This window comes from Adelges cooleyi, unplaced genomic scaffold (assembly GCF_023614345.1).
Source record: "Adelges cooleyi isolate 19-005CV unplaced genomic scaffold, UGA_ACOO_1.1 ACOO_flye_CR_arks_rails_tigmint_CR_PRNA_111, whole genome shotgun sequence".
NCBI classification, from domain to species: domain Eukaryota; kingdom Metazoa; phylum Arthropoda; class Insecta; order Hemiptera; family Adelgidae; genus Adelges; species Adelges cooleyi.
Genome location: NW_026095764.1, coordinates 2,903 through 24,373, shown reverse-complemented (window position 1 = coordinate 24,373; position 21,471 = coordinate 2,903). Strand labels below are relative to the sequence as shown.

The 21,471-nt window shown below is 35.5% G+C and overlaps 1 protein-coding gene across 1 annotated transcript; it reads right to left on the bottom strand.

Annotated features, from left to right (window-relative positions):
* Positions 1 to 1,952: 1,952 nt before the first annotated feature.
* LOC126847638 (uncharacterized) lies at positions 1,953 to 7,633 on the bottom strand. Its single transcript, XM_050588024.1, has 8 exons — positions 7,581 to 7,633; positions 7,440 to 7,493; positions 7,289 to 7,381; positions 6,482 to 6,526; positions 5,571 to 5,661; positions 4,543 to 4,713; positions 4,103 to 4,234; positions 1,953 to 2,220 (listed from the first exon to the last, which is right to left on the bottom strand). Exons 3-8 carry the CDS (start codon positions 7,299 to 7,301, stop codon positions 1,953 to 1,955), a joined length of 720 nt encoding a protein of 239 aa, XP_050443981.1. The 5' UTR covers positions 7,302 to 7,381; positions 7,440 to 7,493; positions 7,581 to 7,633.
* Between the last annotated feature and the right edge of the window lie 13,838 nt (positions 7,634 to 21,471).

The following is a 21,471-nucleotide window of genomic DNA, read 5'->3' as shown; positions in this document are numbered from 1 at the left end:
AATATTTAAAGTAAAAACCAAGACGCTAAATAACCATAATAATTGATAAATTAGAATAATGAACTTTTTTATTAGTTTTCAAGTAGTCGTATTTTTATAATAATTTGTTCTGTGTTGGTATTAATCTACACTAGTAACGAATCGTTTTGGTAGAACCACGGTATATACTCTATATAAGACCGTGATTAGACCACGGTAACCTATGGTTGAAATTGAAAAAAAAACTATTTACTAGGGCTCATAATATTGTTTGTTAACAGCAGCTAATGCCTAATATTCAATACGTACAGGTACACCGCACCGCTAGGAACACTACAGATAAAACAGATAAGAAGACATTACCCATATAATATTGTTATAGATTTATTATTAGTTCGTTTTCATTGTGACCGACGACCGTCAACTATTAACTTTAATCTACAACCGTATCGTTAATCAATCTTATTTTGTGAAACGTGAGATCCGGCGATAAACGATTTTTTTCTTTAGCTGTAAAACTTATAAAAGCATCTCATATAAGCTAATATTATAATATTGTAGTACTAAGCTATAACTTTAAAAGTACTTGTCTGATTTAGCTAGTTTTTACGCCTAAAATTAAATTTAAAAAAAATAAACACGATCATCAAAAAAAAATTGGGGGTTACCATTTAAAAATCTAAAGTTGATATGGTTTTAACGCATAAGGGATGGTGTTAAAATTTTGAAAAATACATTAAATTTGTCCCACCTAATAACTATAATAGTACAAAAAAAAAATAATTAAAAAAGTCTAATATCTTCTAAGATATTGAGTGGTCCATAGTTAACCAATCACCCGGTATATCGAGTAATTTGCACTTAAGTATTAAATGTTTTTTTACATAAGTTGCACTTAAACAGTGGTGTTTTGTTCTTTACTTCTTTCAATTTTGACACTATCATATGTAAATTATCCCTTTTAATATTGAAGGTACAGCTATTTTTTTTCTTTTTGAAAATTATATTTTGTATTTCGTTCCAGCACTAAAATTATTTATAATAATTTACACATATATTAATTCAAAATCCAAAAAAGTTAATAATACAATTAAATAGTGATAGACATTAAGTAAAACCAAAGTTAAAAATAAATTTATATTTTTTTTTTAAGAACTATATTACATTTTGTGTATTAAAAAAATTTGTTATCATTAATAGTAATATTATTTTAAAATGCTAATTTAATGGAATATGATGCAGATATAATTTCTAGGACAATTAATTAATTAATCGAGTAATTTGCACTTAAGTATTAAATGTTTTTTTGGCATAAGTTGCACTTAAACCGTGGTGTTTTGTTCTTTACTTCTTTCAATTTTGACACTATCATATGTAAATTATCCCTTTTAATATTGAAGGTACAGCTATTTTTTTTCTTTTTGAAAATGATATTCTTGTACTTCGTTCCAGCACTAAAATCATTTATAATAATTTTCACATATATTAATTCAAAATCCAAAAAAGTTAATAATACGATTAAATAGTGATAGACATTAAGTAAACCCAAAGTTAAAAATAAATTTATATTTTTTTTAAAAACTATATTACATTCTGTGTATTAAAAAAATTTGTTATCATTAATAGTAATATTATTTTAAAATGCTAATTTAATTGAATATGATGCAGATATAATTTCTAGGACAATTAATTAACATGGAAATTGTCATGAGAAGTAGGACAACCAGGAAAAATATAATTATTTCATCAAGTTCGGTTTATATTTCAGGTATCTCAAGAGGTTTAACAAATCTTAATAATTTACAATAAATTAAAATTATTCTAGTATGTACATTTGAGCTTTGGTTTGAAATATAATATTTTAAAATAGTTTTAATAATATGTTTTATAACAAAAAGGGGATAGACGTAAGGTTTAAATATATTGGTCGTGCGAAATTTTGCAGTTGATGAATTAAACGAAATACATGATTCTCACCTAAACTTATTCCTTGAAATTTTTTTTGTAGTTTTACAGTTCGTTTTGTGGAATTTTTGTAAGTGATGAATAATTCGCTTTTTTGACGTAAATGAATCATGACACAGATTGCAAACAAAGCTCTGTACTTCGTCCTTATTAAAACTTGTACTATGCAAGCTTAAAGGCAACTGGTTTTCAACTTCTATAGTAGAGACGAATTTCCAGTTTCCCAAAAAGTCTACTTCCACTTTTACGTCTTGTTCATTGTAAGTTTTGGTAACACTAAAAACAGTATAAACAAATGAAATAAATGATAGTTTGATTTTACATAAAATAAAAAAAATTGTATTTAAATTTCCTGCTTGCAAAAATTTAAGTAGCTATCTGTAAGACATTTTTTTAATTTCAATTGTAATAACAAAAAAAAAAATGGTAAAAATTGTTCATATTTAAACTATTGCTATTTCGTTTAAAAAACATTAATTTTGAAATTTAAGACCAATATTCCCTTTGAGAAACATTTTCTTTCCAACGAAAGACAATACATTGTAATCAGACAAGACAATCCTACAAGACGTGGGTGTTATAACCGTGTTACATTAAAAAGTAGTGGCACTTAGGGTCATTTAAAATAATGTGTCAGTTTATACAATCAGGGATCTCATATTTACTAAAGGAAACGCAAAACCAGAGGGGTCATTGTAGAGGTGGGACAACGGACTAACTCACAATTTGACAGACTGATAATAAAATCAGATAACAAACAATATTCCATTTTGTTACCATGCCTGATAATTTTTTAATATAGATTCTTATTTGCTTATACATATATGTATATAGCCAGGTCTTATCATTGACCATTTGGCTTCTTTTTTGGCTTAGTAAAATTTCAATTGGGACACTCCCTAAATTAGTTTAATATACAATAGGTCAAAATATATTTTTGGTCTTAACACTTGCCTTACTTTACTTTAATAATAAAATTATTATTTCCTAATTTTCATAAAATAAATATTTAAACAAAAAGTAAAAGTATCTTATGGTGATTGCTGCAATATCCTCATACAAATTACTTTTTCTCTTAAAATATTTAAAATACAAACTTTAATTTCGAAAAAAAAACAATTACTCTTTAATTCAACCAAAAGAAAAAATTGAATTTTTTCTTGATTATGACATAGTATAGTGATATATTAATTTCAATACATCGAATTTAACAATGCACCAGCATATATGTTTTTTTGTAATAATTATGAACAATTGTTTTTAAGAAATTTAATAAAAATAAAATAATAAAGAAATGCTCCTGCATTAAAAAAAAATAGACATTATATTTATCGTAGTAAAATAATGACCTCTCATTAGAATAAATAAAAATGATCTTATAATTTTTTTTTTTAATGGTAAGTTTTGTGCGGTTAGGACAAAATTATAATTAAAACACCCTTAACGATAGACTAACGACAGAGTGTATTATTCTACGATTAAGGGTTGTTTTAATATTGTTTTATTATAAATAACCATATATTGCTCAAGTTTTTTCAAGATTACTATATGGACTTGAAAACTTTTTGGGTACTAGTAGTAACTTCGGTGTACGGCACATAGTATTATTTCGGAAATGTACTAATTTATACCTAAATAACTGAGTAACTAAATATGCGTTTGGCTTTACTTAAATATTTTTGCGTACATGATAAAAGACGCATTATTGCTAGTTACTCATAAATCGTGAATAACAATACAATACATAAGATATTTTCAAATACCCGTCGACTGTTTAATAACATTGCAACCTACAAATTTACTACGGTCAAAGTGTAATTTTCGCTATTTTTTTTGGATTTTCCTTAACTTTAGATTTCTGGAGAAAATTCTGTATGTTATAGCATCACTCTACATCTACCTTAGGACGAATTTTCAGAACTTAATCACTAAACTTTACTAAAAGAACGAAATAAAGAACAATATCACATCACTTCTAGGGGATAATTTTTTTTGTGTCTGTATAAACTTCAACTTTTTTAACACTGGACCAATTCAAATGGTATTATCATAAATAATATAATGCACTAGCTAATATGGTAAATTACAATGTGCTTAAGATGATACACATAACAATAAATATAAAATTTAAACAACTTTTGTTGATGAATTCCATTACTTGTTTGTATTTGCATCTATTCTTATAGGTGTATTCTGGACTGTTGAACAACTATATGTCGGTGTGTTGAACGAATCTTCTTCTTCATCTTTTTCTATTTTAATTTCCGGTACCGTCCCAGGTTCAATAATACTACAGAATAATGAGTACATAAGTTATTAAAACTGATAGTAGAATATAATGCATTGCTATTTTTATATAAACGAAATAATTTTTTAAATTTAACACGTATTATTATTTGATATTAGTTGACCAGTTATTTAAATCAAACTTAGATTATAGATTTATTTATTTATCTAGAGGAATTGGGTAAATATTTGGAGCTTATTTAGGATATTTATGACAAAGTTACATTCCGTGCAGCCCGTAAATATAGCCAACACTACTAAATAAAAAGGAGAGAAAAAGTTTTTAAATAATTTACTTCGAAAATCTCATACCTATTTGTATTTTCCAGACTTTCCTTATGATGGCAATTTTCGGTCATCAAACAACTATTCCAAGATTCTTCTGGTAAAGTGTTTTCAAATTCAATAGTAGATTGAACTGTGCAATCACCCAAAATATCTACTTCATTTTTGAGAATCTGCCCGTCGCGAGTTATGTGAACACTAAACATATACCAAAATGAAGAAATTATATAAAATTAAAATACTAGATATTATATAATTTGAAAAAATATCCAATTCTCAAGTCTCGTATTATAATCGATTCGACAATGTGAGTAACTAGTATAATTTAGTGATTAATATAGTAAAATTGTTTAAAGTCGAAGGGGTACATATCTAAATTAGATTAAGCTAAGAAGCCTAAAATATTAAATGAACAAAGACCAGCACTTGTACTATATACACATTTTATACGAGTACATATTAGTAAATATGTAAATTTATCGTTAGTTTTAAATAAAAAATATTAATAAATTTGACATTAACTCTTATTACATCAAACATACAACATATATATTATCAAAGTAAAAATGGATGAAATAAAACATGTAAAATTAACTTGAAATACAATTTTATTTTTGAACTATTTATTTAGTGAAAAACCTCACTAAATAATCTGTAAAAAAAAAAATACCACTTTTAGAAATTACGATATAGCAAAACAACTCCTTTTAGTTTTACTTGTGAGCTTCTTCGTTAGTAATCTTTTAAACTAATTTCAATATATTTGATAACTCCCGTTTACTATTACAATGATGTTAATTAGGAGAGAAAAGTTACGTTCATACAACAAATCGATAATTTGATACAAAATTTAAACCTGACAAATTATCTAGAAGTATGATCCTTTAGACTATTTGTAAAAAATCCTCATTAAATAATCGGTTAAAAAAATTAATACCAATTCTAAAACAGATAGTACAGCAATGCAACTCTCATAAGGTTTTAATTTCTTATGTAATAGTATAAAAAAAGGTTTCAATATTATTTTAATTGTTTAAAATCTTGTAGTCATTTACCTTGAAAATATCGTTGACGTGATTTGGTCATTTGGAATTTCATTAACTTGCGGTGGTGTACTCTCAAGTGTTCTTGACTTTTTGTTCGAACCTTTTTAATTATTTAATAAATGTTTTATCATTTAATAATTGATTATAATAGTGATTAAAACATAAATTAATTATTACCTTAAATAACAGTTTAAAACTTATATTTTCCTTTACAATTTGATAATTTAATTTTAAATTATTTCATACCTTATTTAACATTTAATATTTATTTTATATTATTTACTAAATTGTAAATCATTTCATAACCTTTTTTATAAGAATGATTCGTTCAAAATTGATTGAAGATTTATTTATACCAGTAATTCAAAAACCATTGTTGTAAATTTTAATTTCCTTCCAACTTAGATCCATCAATTAAATATGTATATCACGGTTTGTTAATTTATTTTAAATTCCAACATTAACTTGAATAACAGGTAAAATTGTATTTTACTTTCCAATTTGATAATTTCATTTGAAATTAATTCGTAACTAAATTATCATTATACTACTTATTTTTAATTAATTTATCATTTAACAATTGAATATAATAGTGCTTTAAACATGATTCATTTAAAAATTGTAATTTCGGTGCAAATTGTTATTTAAATAAATGTAAAGTCATATCTCGACTTATTAATTTCTTTTGATTTATACTAGTGCTTCTAAAATCAGACACCGTGTACGCATACTAAAATATACTAAGTGCCGGGAAGCCAAGTACATATTCCAATAAAATCAGAATGTACTACTAACCGTTGAATAATATATGTACATTATATATATATATATATATATATATATATATATATATATATATATAATTAAATATCCCTTGATACGTATAATCATATTATTAATTGTGTTGGTTGTATTCTTACGGTTCGGAATTTGTAATTGTATATTATCGTTAGTGTCCATTTGACCTATAAGATTATATTTACTATTAGTACTTATCCGCTCGCGTTATTTTAATTAGTGTTATTGTTTTTTTTTTACCGTCCATTGGCATTGCTCCACCAGTTCTTATCACTGTGTGGGCGGCGGTTCCTGTGTGATGAGACGGAGACGGCGGCCAGACGTCGATATATTCTAAATTGATCAACACTGTTATTGCTTTGAATATTTGTATTATTATTATTATTTTTACCGATATTGTCGTCACTGCTGTAAGTGATTGAATCCAATGTCGCCGATACTCTTTCTGATAAATATATATTGCGAACGTGTTAGCCGAGTTGTGAATGAATGTTATATTAAATTGTAATTTCGGTGCAAATTGTTATTTAAATAAATGTAAAGTCATATCTCGACTTATTAATTTCTTTTGATTTATACTAGTGCTTCTAAAATCAGACACCGTGTACGCATACTAAAATATACTAAGTGCCGGGAAGCCAAGTACATATTCCAATAAAATCAGAATGTACTACTAACCGTTGAATAATATATGTACATATAATATATATATATATATATATATATATATATATATATATATATATATATATAATTAAATATCCCTTGATACGTATAATCATATTATTAATTGTGTTGGTTGTATTCTTACGGTTCGGAATTTGTAATTGTATATTATCGTTAGTGTCCATTTGACCTATAAGATTATATTTACTATTAGTACTTATCCGCTCGCGTTATTTTAATTAGTGTTATTGTTTTTTTTTTACCGTCCATTGGCATTGCTCCACCAGTTCTTATCACTGTGTGGGCGGCGGTTCCTGTGTGATGAGACGGAGACGGCGGCCAGACGTCGATATATTCTAAATTGATCAACACTGTTATTGCTTTGAATATTTGTATTATTATTATTATTTTTACCGATATTTTCGTCACTGCTGTAATTGATTGAATCCAATGTCGCCGGTACTTTTTCTGATAAATATATATTGCGAACGTGTTAGCCGAGTTGTGAATGAATGTTATATTAGATAAATTTAATCGTTATTTTTTTTTGTTTACCCGTTTCCCCGATGTTACTACTACAATTGTCTGCTTCGCTATTTTCTTCTGTAGTCAAGTCTATATATACTGTAATTAAATAACATAATTTTAATCATTCTGTAGTATTGTATTTCTTTTTTAATTACCTTCATCGTAAACATAGATTTGACCAGGTCCAGTGTGTTGAGACGCGGTCGCTGTAATGACACGACAGTGCCGTGATATATCACTTTTCTTATTATTGTTGATTTTTTTTTTACTTACTCGGTTCACTGTTAATACTATTGGTGGATTCATCAGCGTCATCATCCACGGTCAAGTCTACGTACGCTGAAATTACCCAGATCCCAATGTAATATTTGATTGTGTAAAATATTTAATGATATTTCCATATTCGTTTATACCAAAATAGTGATTGAATCGTATTTCATGTCGTAGCAAATTCCTTCGCGTAGCAAACGTGTACTTGCATACAGTACAAGACCGAGACATTTTCACTGTGTGTGTGTATGTAGTGTTAGGATGAATACTTTCCGCTTATTGAAAGACCATATTTTTTCTTGTCTACCAGGCTGCCTATCGTAACACAGTATACATTTCAAACTAATTGTATAGTTTATGAAGTACAATTCATAAAGTTTGATAAGTCATATATAAATGATAAATGGTCATAATAGAAATAATAAATGTAATTGTTATTCCAGCTATATTCTTAATATATATATATATATATATATATATATATATATATATTTATTTATTATCTACAGTATTCAAATGTGTAAACTATTAGTCAATATAATTCAGAATTCCGTTGAGATTAAATCTTAGTTTTTTTTTTTTTTTATCAACTGTTACTTTACTTTTGCTTAAAACGCACAAAAGAATGTCTTGGGACGCTATCGATTTCCTTATCAACCCGCCTTATTGTACTATTATTATTTATTACATTATATTGTATTGTATTAAAAAAAAAAAAACAAAATCATAAAACTTGGACATCGACGTCCGTGGTGTAAGAGAGTACAGGAAGAGAGGGAACATATTGTGTAAAATAATCTTACCAATTAGATTCAAAGGGTGGAAAAATGATAATTGTATTATATTTACAAACGGCATTATGTAATTGTATTTTTTTTTATGACTAAACTATTCACTAATAATTAATATTGTATTCCAATTACGTACAGCAACAATGGTGTATTGAGGGCGAAAGGTAGGTTAATATAAATAACCAATTATGTAAATTTGAGAAATAGGATTAATAGAATTAATTAACATTACAAAATTTATATGGATAATAATAATAAGTTAATACATTAAACAAATTAGTTGTATGAGTGATCAAATAATTGGTAGGGGGGGGCTTAATCACCGCCTATGGTACTACACAAATGTAGTAATCTTAAAATTAAATTGTTATCAGGAAAAATCCCGGGTTTACTCCAACAGAAGGAACTTGCAATTTTCCGGTATGAATCCAATAGATGAAAAATTGTCTAAGAACTTGTCGCCATACATCTATTTTATAAGTTGTCGACCACTACCGCCCGTCACATCTTATCCAACTGGAGCACGCGGAATGTTAACCTAAAAAAAATAAACCAAATTATGAACAACATGACAACTAACACATTATTTAGTTCTAAATAGCGATGCTATAATAAGTTAAGTGTTAATACCAATTTAGAGAGCAGATTTCACCCCATTGAATTTACACCCATTAAATTGTTACGTTTGATATATTTTTACAAGTATTTTTGAGCCGACCGCGACATACTCCTCCCCTCCCAGCCCGCACCGCCTCTTTACGTCAGGTCAACGATATCAGGGGGGTCGAGTGTCGCGTCGGTGTGATCCGGTGTCGGCGGGACGCTGGGTTGACCAACCGCGGTTGCCCGCTGGACGTTCTGCAACTGGTGGCGTGAAGCACGTACTGCTTCCCAGTTCACCGGCCTCTCCGGTCCCAGTAGCTTCTCCAGCTCATGAATGGCATCCATGGCTGAAATGTCCGTGGGGTCTTGACAGACCAACGCAGCAGACGACCCTACGGGCACGTAGGTCAGCGCTTCGTAAGTGGTTCTGGGAGAATGGTTTTGGGAAGCAGCGGGGGTATGGACACCTTCCGGTTCCTCCGGTGCTTCCACTGCGGTACTCAAAGTGCTGGCCTGTGAAGGTCCGGGTTGGGGGTCGCTGTTTTCCTGCCTGGTCTCCGTCCTTCCTTGGCTGAGGGCATCGGTGAGGGGGGGCGACGTTCTACTCGACGTGAATTTCCCTGCCGAGGCCCTCACATTATGGGCGGCGCGTCGAGTCTGGCGGTTGTTGTTCGTTGTAGTTCCCGCTGTCCAACGGCCGTCCCGTCCTCGCTCATATACTCCGGGTCGTCTTTGGGACTTCTCCCGGTGGCGTCCCGAAACTGGAGCTGGGTGTTGGCGGCGCGTTGGAGCAGGGTCCATTTCCGGATGACGGATGGGAACCGTGGTGGCAGGTTGGGCCAGGCTTCCAGCGGGCAGTAAGGTGAGTGGAGCACCTGCCCGATTTGCCCGCTCCCACTCGTACCGCGAAGCCAAAGGCAGGCCGCTGTGGCGGTCTTCCCAGCCCTGCCTGTACAAGTCGTAGCCCCCTCTGCGGGAACCTTGGGGACCCTGAATTAATCCAAGGGCTTCCTCCATCAGCTGCGACGCCCGCCGCAAGGTGGTCCTCGGAGGGCGGTACTCCCTCCGCCACTGGGTATTTGGTCGCCGTCCCCGCTCTTCCCGAGTTTCCGGCCTAGCGGTACTCACCCTAATGCGTGCCATCTGAAACGGTACAGATATCACATGAGTCCTTAATTTGAATTTCCCCGCCGAGCGGGCTTCAATTGAGAGGTGTGTATTTTTCCAGGGTTTTTCGTACGGGTTCCTCTCTAATACTCCCGCTCCTAACGAAGTCCCTAGATGTACCGGCCCTATCCATTTTGCGGCAAATCCGGCGTGAAACCCCTTCGCAGCGTTGGACGTGCACGATAGTACACCCAGTCCCCGATGTTAAAACGGGATATGCACTCTGTGATTTTTATCCCGTAGAAGTAACCGGTTTTGGCGGTTCAATCGGACTACCGTCTGGTTCACCCCCGTTTCACCTGGGTAGAATTCGTTCCGCCCGGTAAAATCGGAATTTTGGCTGTTCAATCGGACTACCGTCTGGTTCACCCCCGTTTCACCTGGGTAGAATTCGTTCCGCCCGGTAAAATCGGAATTTTGGCTGTTCAATCGGACTACCGTCTGGTTCACCCCCGTTTCACCTGGGTAGAATTCGTTCCGCCCGGTAAAATCAGGATTTTGGCGGTTTAGTTCGGGTTTCGTACCTCCGGTGGTTAGCCTTCGGTTCCCTAACTCACGTTTTAACTCAGAAATAATGAGTTCTAGGAGAGTTTTTCCTGCAATTTTGTTTTTTTTTCCTTGGGTCCGTTATCCCGTTAAAAAAAAATTGTATTTAACAATTAGCGGTACTTTAAATATACTATAAGTATATAGGTACTATATACTATATACTATATATTATAAGTACCTATAGCGGTACTTACTCTAATGCGTGCCATCTGAAACGGTACAGATATCACATGAGGCCTTAATTTGAATTTCCCCGCCGAGCGGGCTTCAATTGAGAGGTGTGTATTTTTCCAGGGTTTTTCGTACGGGTTCCTCTCTAATACTCCCGCTCCTAACGAAGTCCCTAGATGTACCGGCCCTATCCATTTTGCGGCAAATCCGGCGTGAAACCCTTTCGCAGCGTTGGACGTGCACGATAGTACACCCAGTCCCCGATGTTAAAACGGGATATGCACTCTGTGATTTTTATCCCGTAGAAGTAACCGGTTTTGGCGGTTCAATCGGACTACCGTCTGGTTCACCCCCGTTTCACCTGGGTAGAATTCGTTCCGCCCGGTAAAATCGGAATTTTGGCTGTTCAATCGGACTACCGTCTGGTTCACCCCCGTTTCACCTGGGTAGAATTCGTTCCGCCCGGTAAAATCGGAATTTTGGCTGTTCAATCGGACTACCGTCTGGTTCACCCCCGTTTCACCTGGGTAGAATTCGTTCCGCCCGGTAAAATCAGGATTTTGGCGGTTTAGTTCGGGTTTCGTACCTCCGGTGGTTAGCCTTCGGTTCCCTAACTCACGTTTTAACTCAGAAATAATGAGTTCTAGGAGAGTTTTTCCTGCAATTTTGTTTTTTTTCCTTGGGTCCGTTATCCCGTTAAAAAAAAATTGTATTTAACAATTAGCGGTACTTTAAATATACTATAAGTATATAGGTACTATATACTATATACTATATATTATAAGTACCTATAGCGGTACTTACTCTAATGCGTGCCATCTGAAACGGTACAGATATCACATGAGGCCTTAATTTGAATTTCCCCGCCGAGCGGGCTTCAATTGAGAGGTGTGTATTTTTCCAGGGTTTTTCGTACGGGTTCCTCTCTAATACTCCCGCTCCTAACGAAGTCCCTAGATGTACCGGCCCTATCCATTTTGCGGCAAATCCGGCGTGAAACCCTTTCGCAGCGTTGGACGTGCACGATAGTACACCCAGTCCCCGATGTTAAAACGGGATATGCACTCTGTGATTTTTATCCCGTAGAAGTAACCGGTTTTGGCGGTTCAATCGGACTACCGTCTGGTTCACCCCCGTTTCACCTGGGTAGAATTCGTTCCGCCCGGTAAAATCGGAATTTTGGCTGTTCAATCGGACTACCGTCTGGTTCACCCCCGTTTCACCTGGGTAGAATTCGTTCCGCCCGGTAAAATCGGAATTTTGGCTGTTCAATCGGACTACCGTCTGGTTCACCCCCGTTTCACCTGGGTAGAATTCGTTCCGCCCGGTAAAATCGGAATTTTGGCGGTTCAATCGGACTACCGGCTGGTTCACCTCCGTTTCACCTGGGTAGAATTCGTTCCGCCCGGTAAAATCGGATTTTGGCGGTTTAGTTCGGGTTTCGTACCTCCGGTGGTTAGCCTTCGGTTCCCTAACTCACGTTTTAACTCAGAAATAATGAGTTCTAGGAGAGTTTTTCCTGCAATTTTGTTTTTTTTTTCCTTGGGTCCGTTATCCCGTTAAAAAAAATTGTATTTAACAATTAGCGGTACTTTAAATATACTATAAGTATATAGGTACTATATACTATATACTATATATTATAAGTACCTATAGCGGTACTTACTCTAATGCGTGCCATCTGAAACGGTACAGATATCACATGAGGCCTTAATTTGAATTTCCCCGCCGAGCGGGCTTCAATTGAGAGGTGTGTATTTTTCCAGGGTTTTTCGTACGGGTTCCTCTCTAATACTCCCGCTCCTAACGAAGTCCCTAGATGTACCGGCCCTATCCATTTTGCGGCAAATCCGGCGTGAAACCCTTTCGCAGCGTTGGACGTGCACGATAGTACACCCAGTCCCCGATGTTAAAACGGGATATGCACTCTGTGATTTTTATCCCGTAGAAGTAACCGGTTTTGGCGGTTCAATCGGACTACCGTCTGGTTCACCCCCGTTTCACCTGGGTAGAATTCGTTCCGCCCGGTAAAATCGGAATTTTGGCTGTTCAATCGGACTACCGTCTGGTTCACCCCCGTTTCACCTGGGTAGAATTCGTTCCGCCCGGTAAAATCGGAATTTTGGCTGTTCAATCGGACTACCGTCTGGTTCACCCCCGTTTCACCTGGGTAGAATTCGTTCCGCCCGGTAAAATCAGGATTTTGGCGGTTTAGTTCGGGTTTCGTACCTCCGGTGGTTAGCCTTCGGTTCCCTAACTCACGTTTTAACTCAGAAATAATGAGTTCTAGGAGAGTTTTTCCTGCAATTTTGTTTTTTTTTCCTTGGGTCCGTTATCCCGTTAAAAAAAATTGTATTTAACAATTAGCGGTACTTTAAATATACTATAAGTATATAGGTACTATATACTATCATATATATAAGTACCTATAGCGGTACTTACTCTAATGCGTGCCATCTGAAACGGTACAGATATCACATGAGGCCTTAATTTGAATTTCCCCGCCGAGCGGGCTTCAATTGAGAGGTGTGTATTTTTCCAGGGTTTTTCGTACGGGTTCCTCTCTAATACTCCCGCTCCTAACGAAGTCCCTAGATGTACCGGCCCTATCCATTTTGCGGCAAATCCGGCGTGAAACCCTTTCGCAGCGTTGGACGTGCACGATAGTACACCCAGTCCCCGATGTTAAAACGGGATATGCACTCTGTGATTTTTATCCCGTAGAAGTAACCGGTTTTGGCGGTTCAATCGGACTACCGTCTGGTTCACCCCCGTTTCACCTGGGTAGAATTCGTTCCGCCCGGTAAAATCGGAATTTTGGCTGTTCAATCGGACTACCGTCTGGTTCACCCCCGTTTCACCTGGGTAGAATTCGTTCCGCCCGGTAAAATCGGAATTTTGGCGGTTCAATCGGACTACCGTCTGGTTCACCTCCGTTTCACCTGGGTAGAATTCGTTCCGCCCGGTAAAATCGGAATTTTGGCGGTTTAGTTCGGGTTTCGTACCTCCGGTGGTTAGCCTTCGGTTCCCTAACTCACGTTTTAACTCAGAAATAATGAGTTCTAGGAGAGTTTTTCCTGCAATTTTGTTTTTTTTTTCCTTGGGTCCGTTATCCCGTTAAAAAAAAATTGTATTTAACAATTAGCGGTACTTTAAATATACTATAAGTATATAGGTACTATATACTATATACTATATATTATAAGTACCTATAGCGGTACTTACTCTAATGCGTGCCATCTGAAACGGTACAGATATCACATGAGGCCTTAATTTGAATTTCCCCGCCGAGCGGGCTTCAATTGAGAGGTGTGTATTTTTCCAGGGTTTTTCGTACGGGTTCCTCTCTAATACTCCCGCTCCTAACGAAGTCCCTAGATGTACCGGCCCTATCCATTTTGCGGCAAATCCGGCGTGAAACCCTTTCGCAGCGTTGGACGTGCACGATAGTACACCCAGTCCCCGATGTTAAAACGGGATATGCACTCTGTGATTTTTATCCCGTAGAAGTAACCGGTTTTGGCGGTTCAATCGGACTACCGTCTGGTTCACCCCCGTTTCACCTGGGTAGAATTCGTTCCGCCCGGTAAAATCGGAATTTTGGCTGTTCAATCGGACTACCGTCTGGTTCACCCCCGTTTCACCTGGGTAGAATTCGTTCCGCCCGGTAAAATCGGGATTTTGGCGGTTTAGTTCGGGTTTCGTACCTCCGGTGGTTAGCCTTCGGTTCCCTAACTCACGTTTTAACTCAGAAATAATGAGTTCTAGGAGAGTTTTTCCTGCAATTTTGTTTTTTTTTCCTTGGGTCCGTTATCCCGTTAAAAAAAAATTGTATTTAACAATTAGCGGTACTTTAAATATACTATAAGTATATAGGTACTATATACTATATACTATATATTATAAGTACCTATAGCGGTACTTACTCTAATGCGTGCCATCTGAAACGGTACAGATATCACATGAGGCCTTAATTTGAATTTCCCCGCCGAGCGGGCTTCAATTGAGAGGTGTGTATTTTTCCAGGGTTTTTCGTACGGGTTCCTCTCTAATACTCCCGCTCCTAACGAAGTCCCTAGATGTACCGGCCCTATCCATTTTGCGGCAAATCCGGCGTGAAACCCTTTCGCAGCGTTGGACGTGCACGATAGTACACCCAGTCCCCGATGTTAAAACGGGATATGCACTCTGTGATTTTTATCCCGTAGAAGTAACCGGTTTTGGCGGTTCAATCGGACTACCGTCTGGTTCACCCCCGTTTCACCGGGGTAGAATTCGTTCCGCCCGGTAAAATCGGAATTTTGGCGGTTCAATCGGACTACCGTCTGGTTCACCCCCGTTTCACCTGGGTAGAATTCGTTCCGCCCGGTAAAATCGGAATTTTGGCTTTTCAATCGGACTACCGTCTGGTTCACCCCCGTTTCACCTGGGTAGAATTCGTTCCGCCGGTAAAATCGGAATTTTGGCGGTTCAATCGAACTACCGTCTGGTTCACCTCCGTTTCACCTGGGTAGAATTCGTTCCGCCCGGTAAAATCGGAATTTTGGCGGTTCAATCGGACTACCGTCTGGTTCACCCCGTTTCACCTGGGTAGAATTTGTTCCGCCCGGTAAAATCGGAATTTTGGCGGTTTAGTTCGGGTTTCGTACCTCCGGTGGTTAGCCTTCGGTTCCCTAACTCACGTTTTAACTCAGAAATAATGAGTTCTAGGAGAGTTTTTCCTGCAATTTTGTTTTTTTTTTCCTTGGGTCCGTTATCCCGTTAAAAAAAAATTGTATTTAACAATTAGCGGTACTATAAATATACTATAAGTATATAGGTACTATATACTATATACTATATACTATAAGTACCTATAGCGGTACTTACTCTAATGCGTGCCATCTGAAACGGTACAGATATCACATGAGGCCTTAATTTGAATTTCCCCGCCGAGCGGGCTTCAATTGAGAGGTGTGTATTTTTCCAGGGTTTTTCGTACGGGTTCCTCTCTAATACTCCCGCTCCTAACGAAGTCCCTAGATGTACCGGCCCTATCCATTTTGCGGCAAATCCGGCGTGAAACCCTTTCGCAGCGTTGGACGTGCACGATAGTACACCCAGTCCCCGATGTTAAAACGGGATATGCACTCTGTGATTTTTATCCCGTAGAAGTAACCGGTTTTGGCGGTTCAATCGGACTACCGTCTGGTTCACCCCCGTTTCACCGGGGTAGAATTCGTTCCGCCCGGTAAAATCGGAATTTTGGCGGTTCAATCGGACTACCGTCTGGTTCACCCCCGTTTCACCTGGGTAGAATTCGTTCCGCCCGGTAAAATCGGAATTTTGGCTTTTCAATCGGACTACCGTCTGGTTCACCCCCGTTTCACCTGGGTAGAATTCGTTCCGCCCGGTAAAATCGGAATTTTGGCGGTTCAATCGAACTACCGTCTGGTTCACCTCCGTTTCACCTGGGTAGAATTCGTTCCGCCCGGTAAAATCGGAATTTTGGCGGTTCAATCGGACTACCGTCTGGTTCACCCCCCGTTTCACCTGGGTAGAATTTGTTCCGCCCGGTAAAATCAGAATTTTGGCGGTTTAGTTCGGGTTTCGTACCTCCGGTGGTTAGCCTTCGGTTCCCTAACTCACGTTTTAACTCAGAAATAATGAGTTCTAGGAGAGTTTTTCCTGCAATTTTGTTTTTTTTTTCCTTGGTCCGTTATCCCGTTAAAAAAAAATTGTATTTAACAATTAGCGGTACTATAAATATACTATAAGTATATAGGTACTATATACTATATACTATATACTATAAGTACCTATAGCGGTACTTACTCTAATGCGTGCCATCTGAAACGGTACAGATATCACATGAGGCCTTAATTTGAATTTCCCCGCCGAGCGGGCTTCAATTGAGAGGTGTGTATTTTTCCAGGGTTTTTCGTACGGGTTCCTCTCTAATACTCCCGCTCCTAACGAAGTCCCTAGATGTACCGGCCCTATCCATTTTGCGGCAAATCCGGCGTGAAACCCCTTCGCAGCGTTGGACGTGCACGATAGTACACCCAGTCCCCGATGTTAAAACGGGATATGCACTTTGTGATTTTTATCCCGTAGAAGTAACCGGTTTACCTAACCGTTTCACCTGGGTAGAATTCGTTTGTTTGTTTTTTTTCTTTGGGTCCGTTATCTCGTTAAAAAAAAATTGTATTTAACAATTTTTTGGGGAACTTGGTTTTCGTTACCCAGTTCACCCTTTTCTTTCTATTTGTGTGGTACTATAGTTTTTGTCAAAGTGCGTAAGTCTGCCACTGGTGGGTCTTACTACACTCTAATACCACGAGAGACAAAAAAAGTAGTTACTACCCAAATATAATAGTAATACCCTAAGGGGTATGTCACTTAAGTACAAAAAGTCCACTTTGTACATGTTTTGCTTTTCTAAATATGTTATCAATAGTTAATTTACATTTCTCAGAAATACAAACCTCGACAGCAAAATAAATAATTATTATTAAAATTAAAAATACTATATTTATTTATGAATATATTTAAAATTTAATATAAATATTACATTTAAAACTTGATATTAAAATTATAATATCGTAAACACATTTTAGAAGTTGGTCTTTGATTTCGAGGCTTATTATTTAAATGAAAAAAAAAAATATATTTCTAAGCATTAGTACAACTATTAGAACAGATTTTAGTTAATACCCGAATACCTGGGGGGGGGGGGGTGAATACCATAAACAGTAAATAAATTGTAAATAAATGGCTTTGTTTAATTGTTTAAGGTACAAATATACTTGGTTAGAGTACAGTTTAGAAAAATACAAGCTGCTTATACAATTATTGCAAAAAACCGTATTGGACAAAATATACTGTTTAACCGACGGGTAATTTAAATATCCTTAAATATAAGTTAATATTACTTATATTTTCCAATATAAGTAATAATAATAGAAATTTGATATGGTTTTAATATATTTTATAACGTAATTTTGTACTTACCGCTTAAACGTATGATTTGAATACAGGTCAATTGCGTGGACAGACTGCGAGATACAAATAGCGACTGCCGAATGCCTGTTGCCAGCTAGATGACAAAATTCTATACTTTGGCTGCTGAAAAAATATAATAGAACCGGTCCGACTGTTGGTTGGTTCGGAGATACGCCGAATAATAGCTCTTGCTCCCCTTCTATTCGCTTTGGTCGCGCCCACTACTGTCCGCCTAGAAAAATTATGTATAATTAAATGGCAGCTATAAATTATACTATATTATTATAATATACTATGAAATTAAGACGTACAAATCGCATGAATAACAAAATGTGTCAAATTAATTAAAACATATAATTGCTAAATGCTGGAAAAATATACACAAGGTATTGATAACAAATTAAACATACCTACTATTTTATAAAATAAATGTAAAAGTGTGTAGTGGTGGTATATTTGTCAGTCGATATAGCGATTATCATTATTATTTACTATCGGTGAATTATTTACCTAAAGTAAATAGTGTTTGGTACGGTTATGATTTTTAAACGCTACTATAGCTATTGTCAAAGTTAATTGTCAATAAATAATAACAGAGAGCAGTCAAGTGTCACCTTAATATGTTAGCGTCTCCAAGATATTTAATTTATTTTTTACACTCCCTTTAATTTTAAAACGGTGTAGCTCGTTAACTACTCAATCGATTTACCTAGTTTTTACGCCTAAAATTAAATTAAAAAAAAATAAACACGATCATTAAAAAAAAATTGGGGGTTACCATTTAAAAATCCAAAGTTGATATGGTTTTAACGCTTAAGGGATGGTGTTAAAATTTTGAAAAATACATTAAATTTGTCCCACCTAATAACTATAATAGTACGAAAAAAAAAAAAATTAAAAAAGTCTAATATCTTCTAAGATATTGAGTGGTCCATAGTTAACCAATCACCCGGTATACTACATTTTACGGGTTGCGTGTAAACAAGTGTACGCATTTGAGTATGTTTTATAATGCTATTATATCAATCAAACGGTCAAAGGATAAAGGATAAACCAACACTTTTTTTTTGTAAAAGGTATATACTCCATTTATTGTGATACAGGTAAACAATTTTTTTTAAAGTAAACTATTGCAAATGGTTTTAGATAATTAACAGGCGAGTCATATTTTTTTTTAAAAGTAAACTATTGCAAATGGTTTTAGATACTTAACAGGCGAGTCATATAACAGATATTCTAAAAAAAAATATTTCATCAATCGAATAAAAAAACAAACACACCAATACACATCCGTCCAATGGTCTGGCATATTGTTTTAAATTTTTTTTGCGTCCGGCCGAAACGGGTGCCCGGCTCCTCCACGAGTAAACCGAGAAAAAAACACTGTGGCGACCCCGACGCACCGCCAACATAAAAAACCGATTGAGCCGTGGACATTACTCACAATAGTTATGTGTAACAATTTTTAGTTTTTAAGTGTGGCATAATAAGTACTACAGACAAGAGATGATTCGATGTTAATACCAGAACACTCCAATGTGGAAGTATTAGTGGAAGTACTGGTAAATGCTACTTGAGAAGTTCTGAAAATTCCACATTAGAGTGTTCTGATTGTTCCGCCTGTGTGTCACGTCTGTGTGACCCGAACTCCAGCGGCGGAGGGTTCGAGTCCCGAGACCCGCGATTCGTTTTTTGGCAGTTTAAACGGCCCGCTGTAATGTCGGAACTCGGTTTTTGACCCTGGTTCCCTCCCCACCCAAAATAAAATAAAAAAATTTTTTCCGCCTGTGTGTCACTTCTGTGTGACCCGAACTCCAGCGGCGGGGGTACGAGTCATGGGCCCCGCGATTGGTTTTTTGGCAGCTTAAATGGCCCGCTGTAAGGTCGGAACTCGATTTTTGACCCTGGTTCCCTCCCCACCCAAAATAAAATTAAAAAAATTTTTTCCACCTGTGTGTCACGTCTGTGTGACCCGAACTCCAGCGGCGGGGGGTACGAGTCATGGGCCCCGCGATTCGTTTTATTGGCAGCTTAAATGGCCCGCTGTAAGGTCGGAACTCGATTTTTGACCCTCGTTCCCTCCCTACGAAAAAATTCAAATTTTTTTTTGCCAGGACTCAAAATTTGGAAGGAATCCCATCCGCCCGATGCCGGTCACTCAAGTGAGCCTATTAGTCACTGTTACGTGTCCCGAATTATTTTTTTTTATATTCTTGTGTGACCAAGGTACATCTAATGGTGGTTAAAAAGCGTCCCCCTTTAACAAATTATTCGTAAGGTACACCGTACCGCTCCAATTATAACCAAGCATTTAATTATACATCATTTTTTAGGCGGACAGTAGTGGGCACGACCGAAGCGAATTATTATTCCAGCTATATTCTTAAAATAGATATATATATATATATTATATTTATTTATTTGTTATCTACAGTTTTCAAAACTATGCGAAAACTATTAGTCAATATAATTCAGAATTCCGTTGAGATTAAAACTTGGTTTTTGTTTATTCTTTATCAATTGTTACTTTACTTTTATCAAATGTAATTAATACAAATTATACTAACTATTTAATATATGTGTATAAATAATTGATTTTATTAGCTGTTATTGCAAAGAAAAAATATTCTCTTACAAAATGTTAAATTTGTACACTCTAATACCACGAGAGACAAAAAAAGTAGTTACTACCCAAATGTAATAGTAATACCCTAAGGGGTATGTCAAAAAGTCCACTTTGTACATGTTTTGCTTTTCTAAATATGTTATCAATAGTTAATTTACATTTCTCAGAAATACAAACCTCGACAGCAAAATAAATAATTATTATTAAAATTAAAAATACTATATTTATTTATGAATATATTTAAAATTTAATATAAATATTACATTTAAAACTTGATATTAAAATTATAATATCGTAAACACATTTTAGAAGTTGGTCTTTGATTTCGAGGCTTATTATTTAAATGAAAAAAAAAAATATATTTCTAAGCATTAGTACAACTATTAGAACAGATTTTAGTTAATACCCGAATACCTGGGGGGGGGGGGGTGAATACCATAAACAGTAAATAAATTGTAAATAAATGGCTTTGTTTAATTGTTTAAGGTACAAATATACTTGGTTAGAGTACAGTTTAGAAAAATACAAGCTGCTTATACAATTATTGCAAAAAACCGTATTGGACAAAATATACTGTTTAACCGACGGGTAATTTAAATATCCTTAAATATAAGTTAATATTACTTATATTTTCCAATATAAGTAATAATAATAGAAATTTGATATGGTTTTAATATATTTTATAACGTAATTTTGTACTTACCGCTTAAACGTATGATTTGAATACAGGTCAATTGCGTGGACAGACTGCGAGATA

Coding starts and splice junctions, on each gene's coding strand:
- LOC126847638 (XM_050588024.1), bottom strand. Junction 5,662..6,481: donor ACAATTACAAATTCCGAACC/GTAAGAATACAA, acceptor ATAATTAAAAAG/GTTCGAACAAAAAGTCAAGA. Junction 2,221..4,102: donor ATAGATGCAAATACAAACAA/GTAATGGAATTC, acceptor TACTGTTTTTAG/TGTTACCAAAACTTACAATG.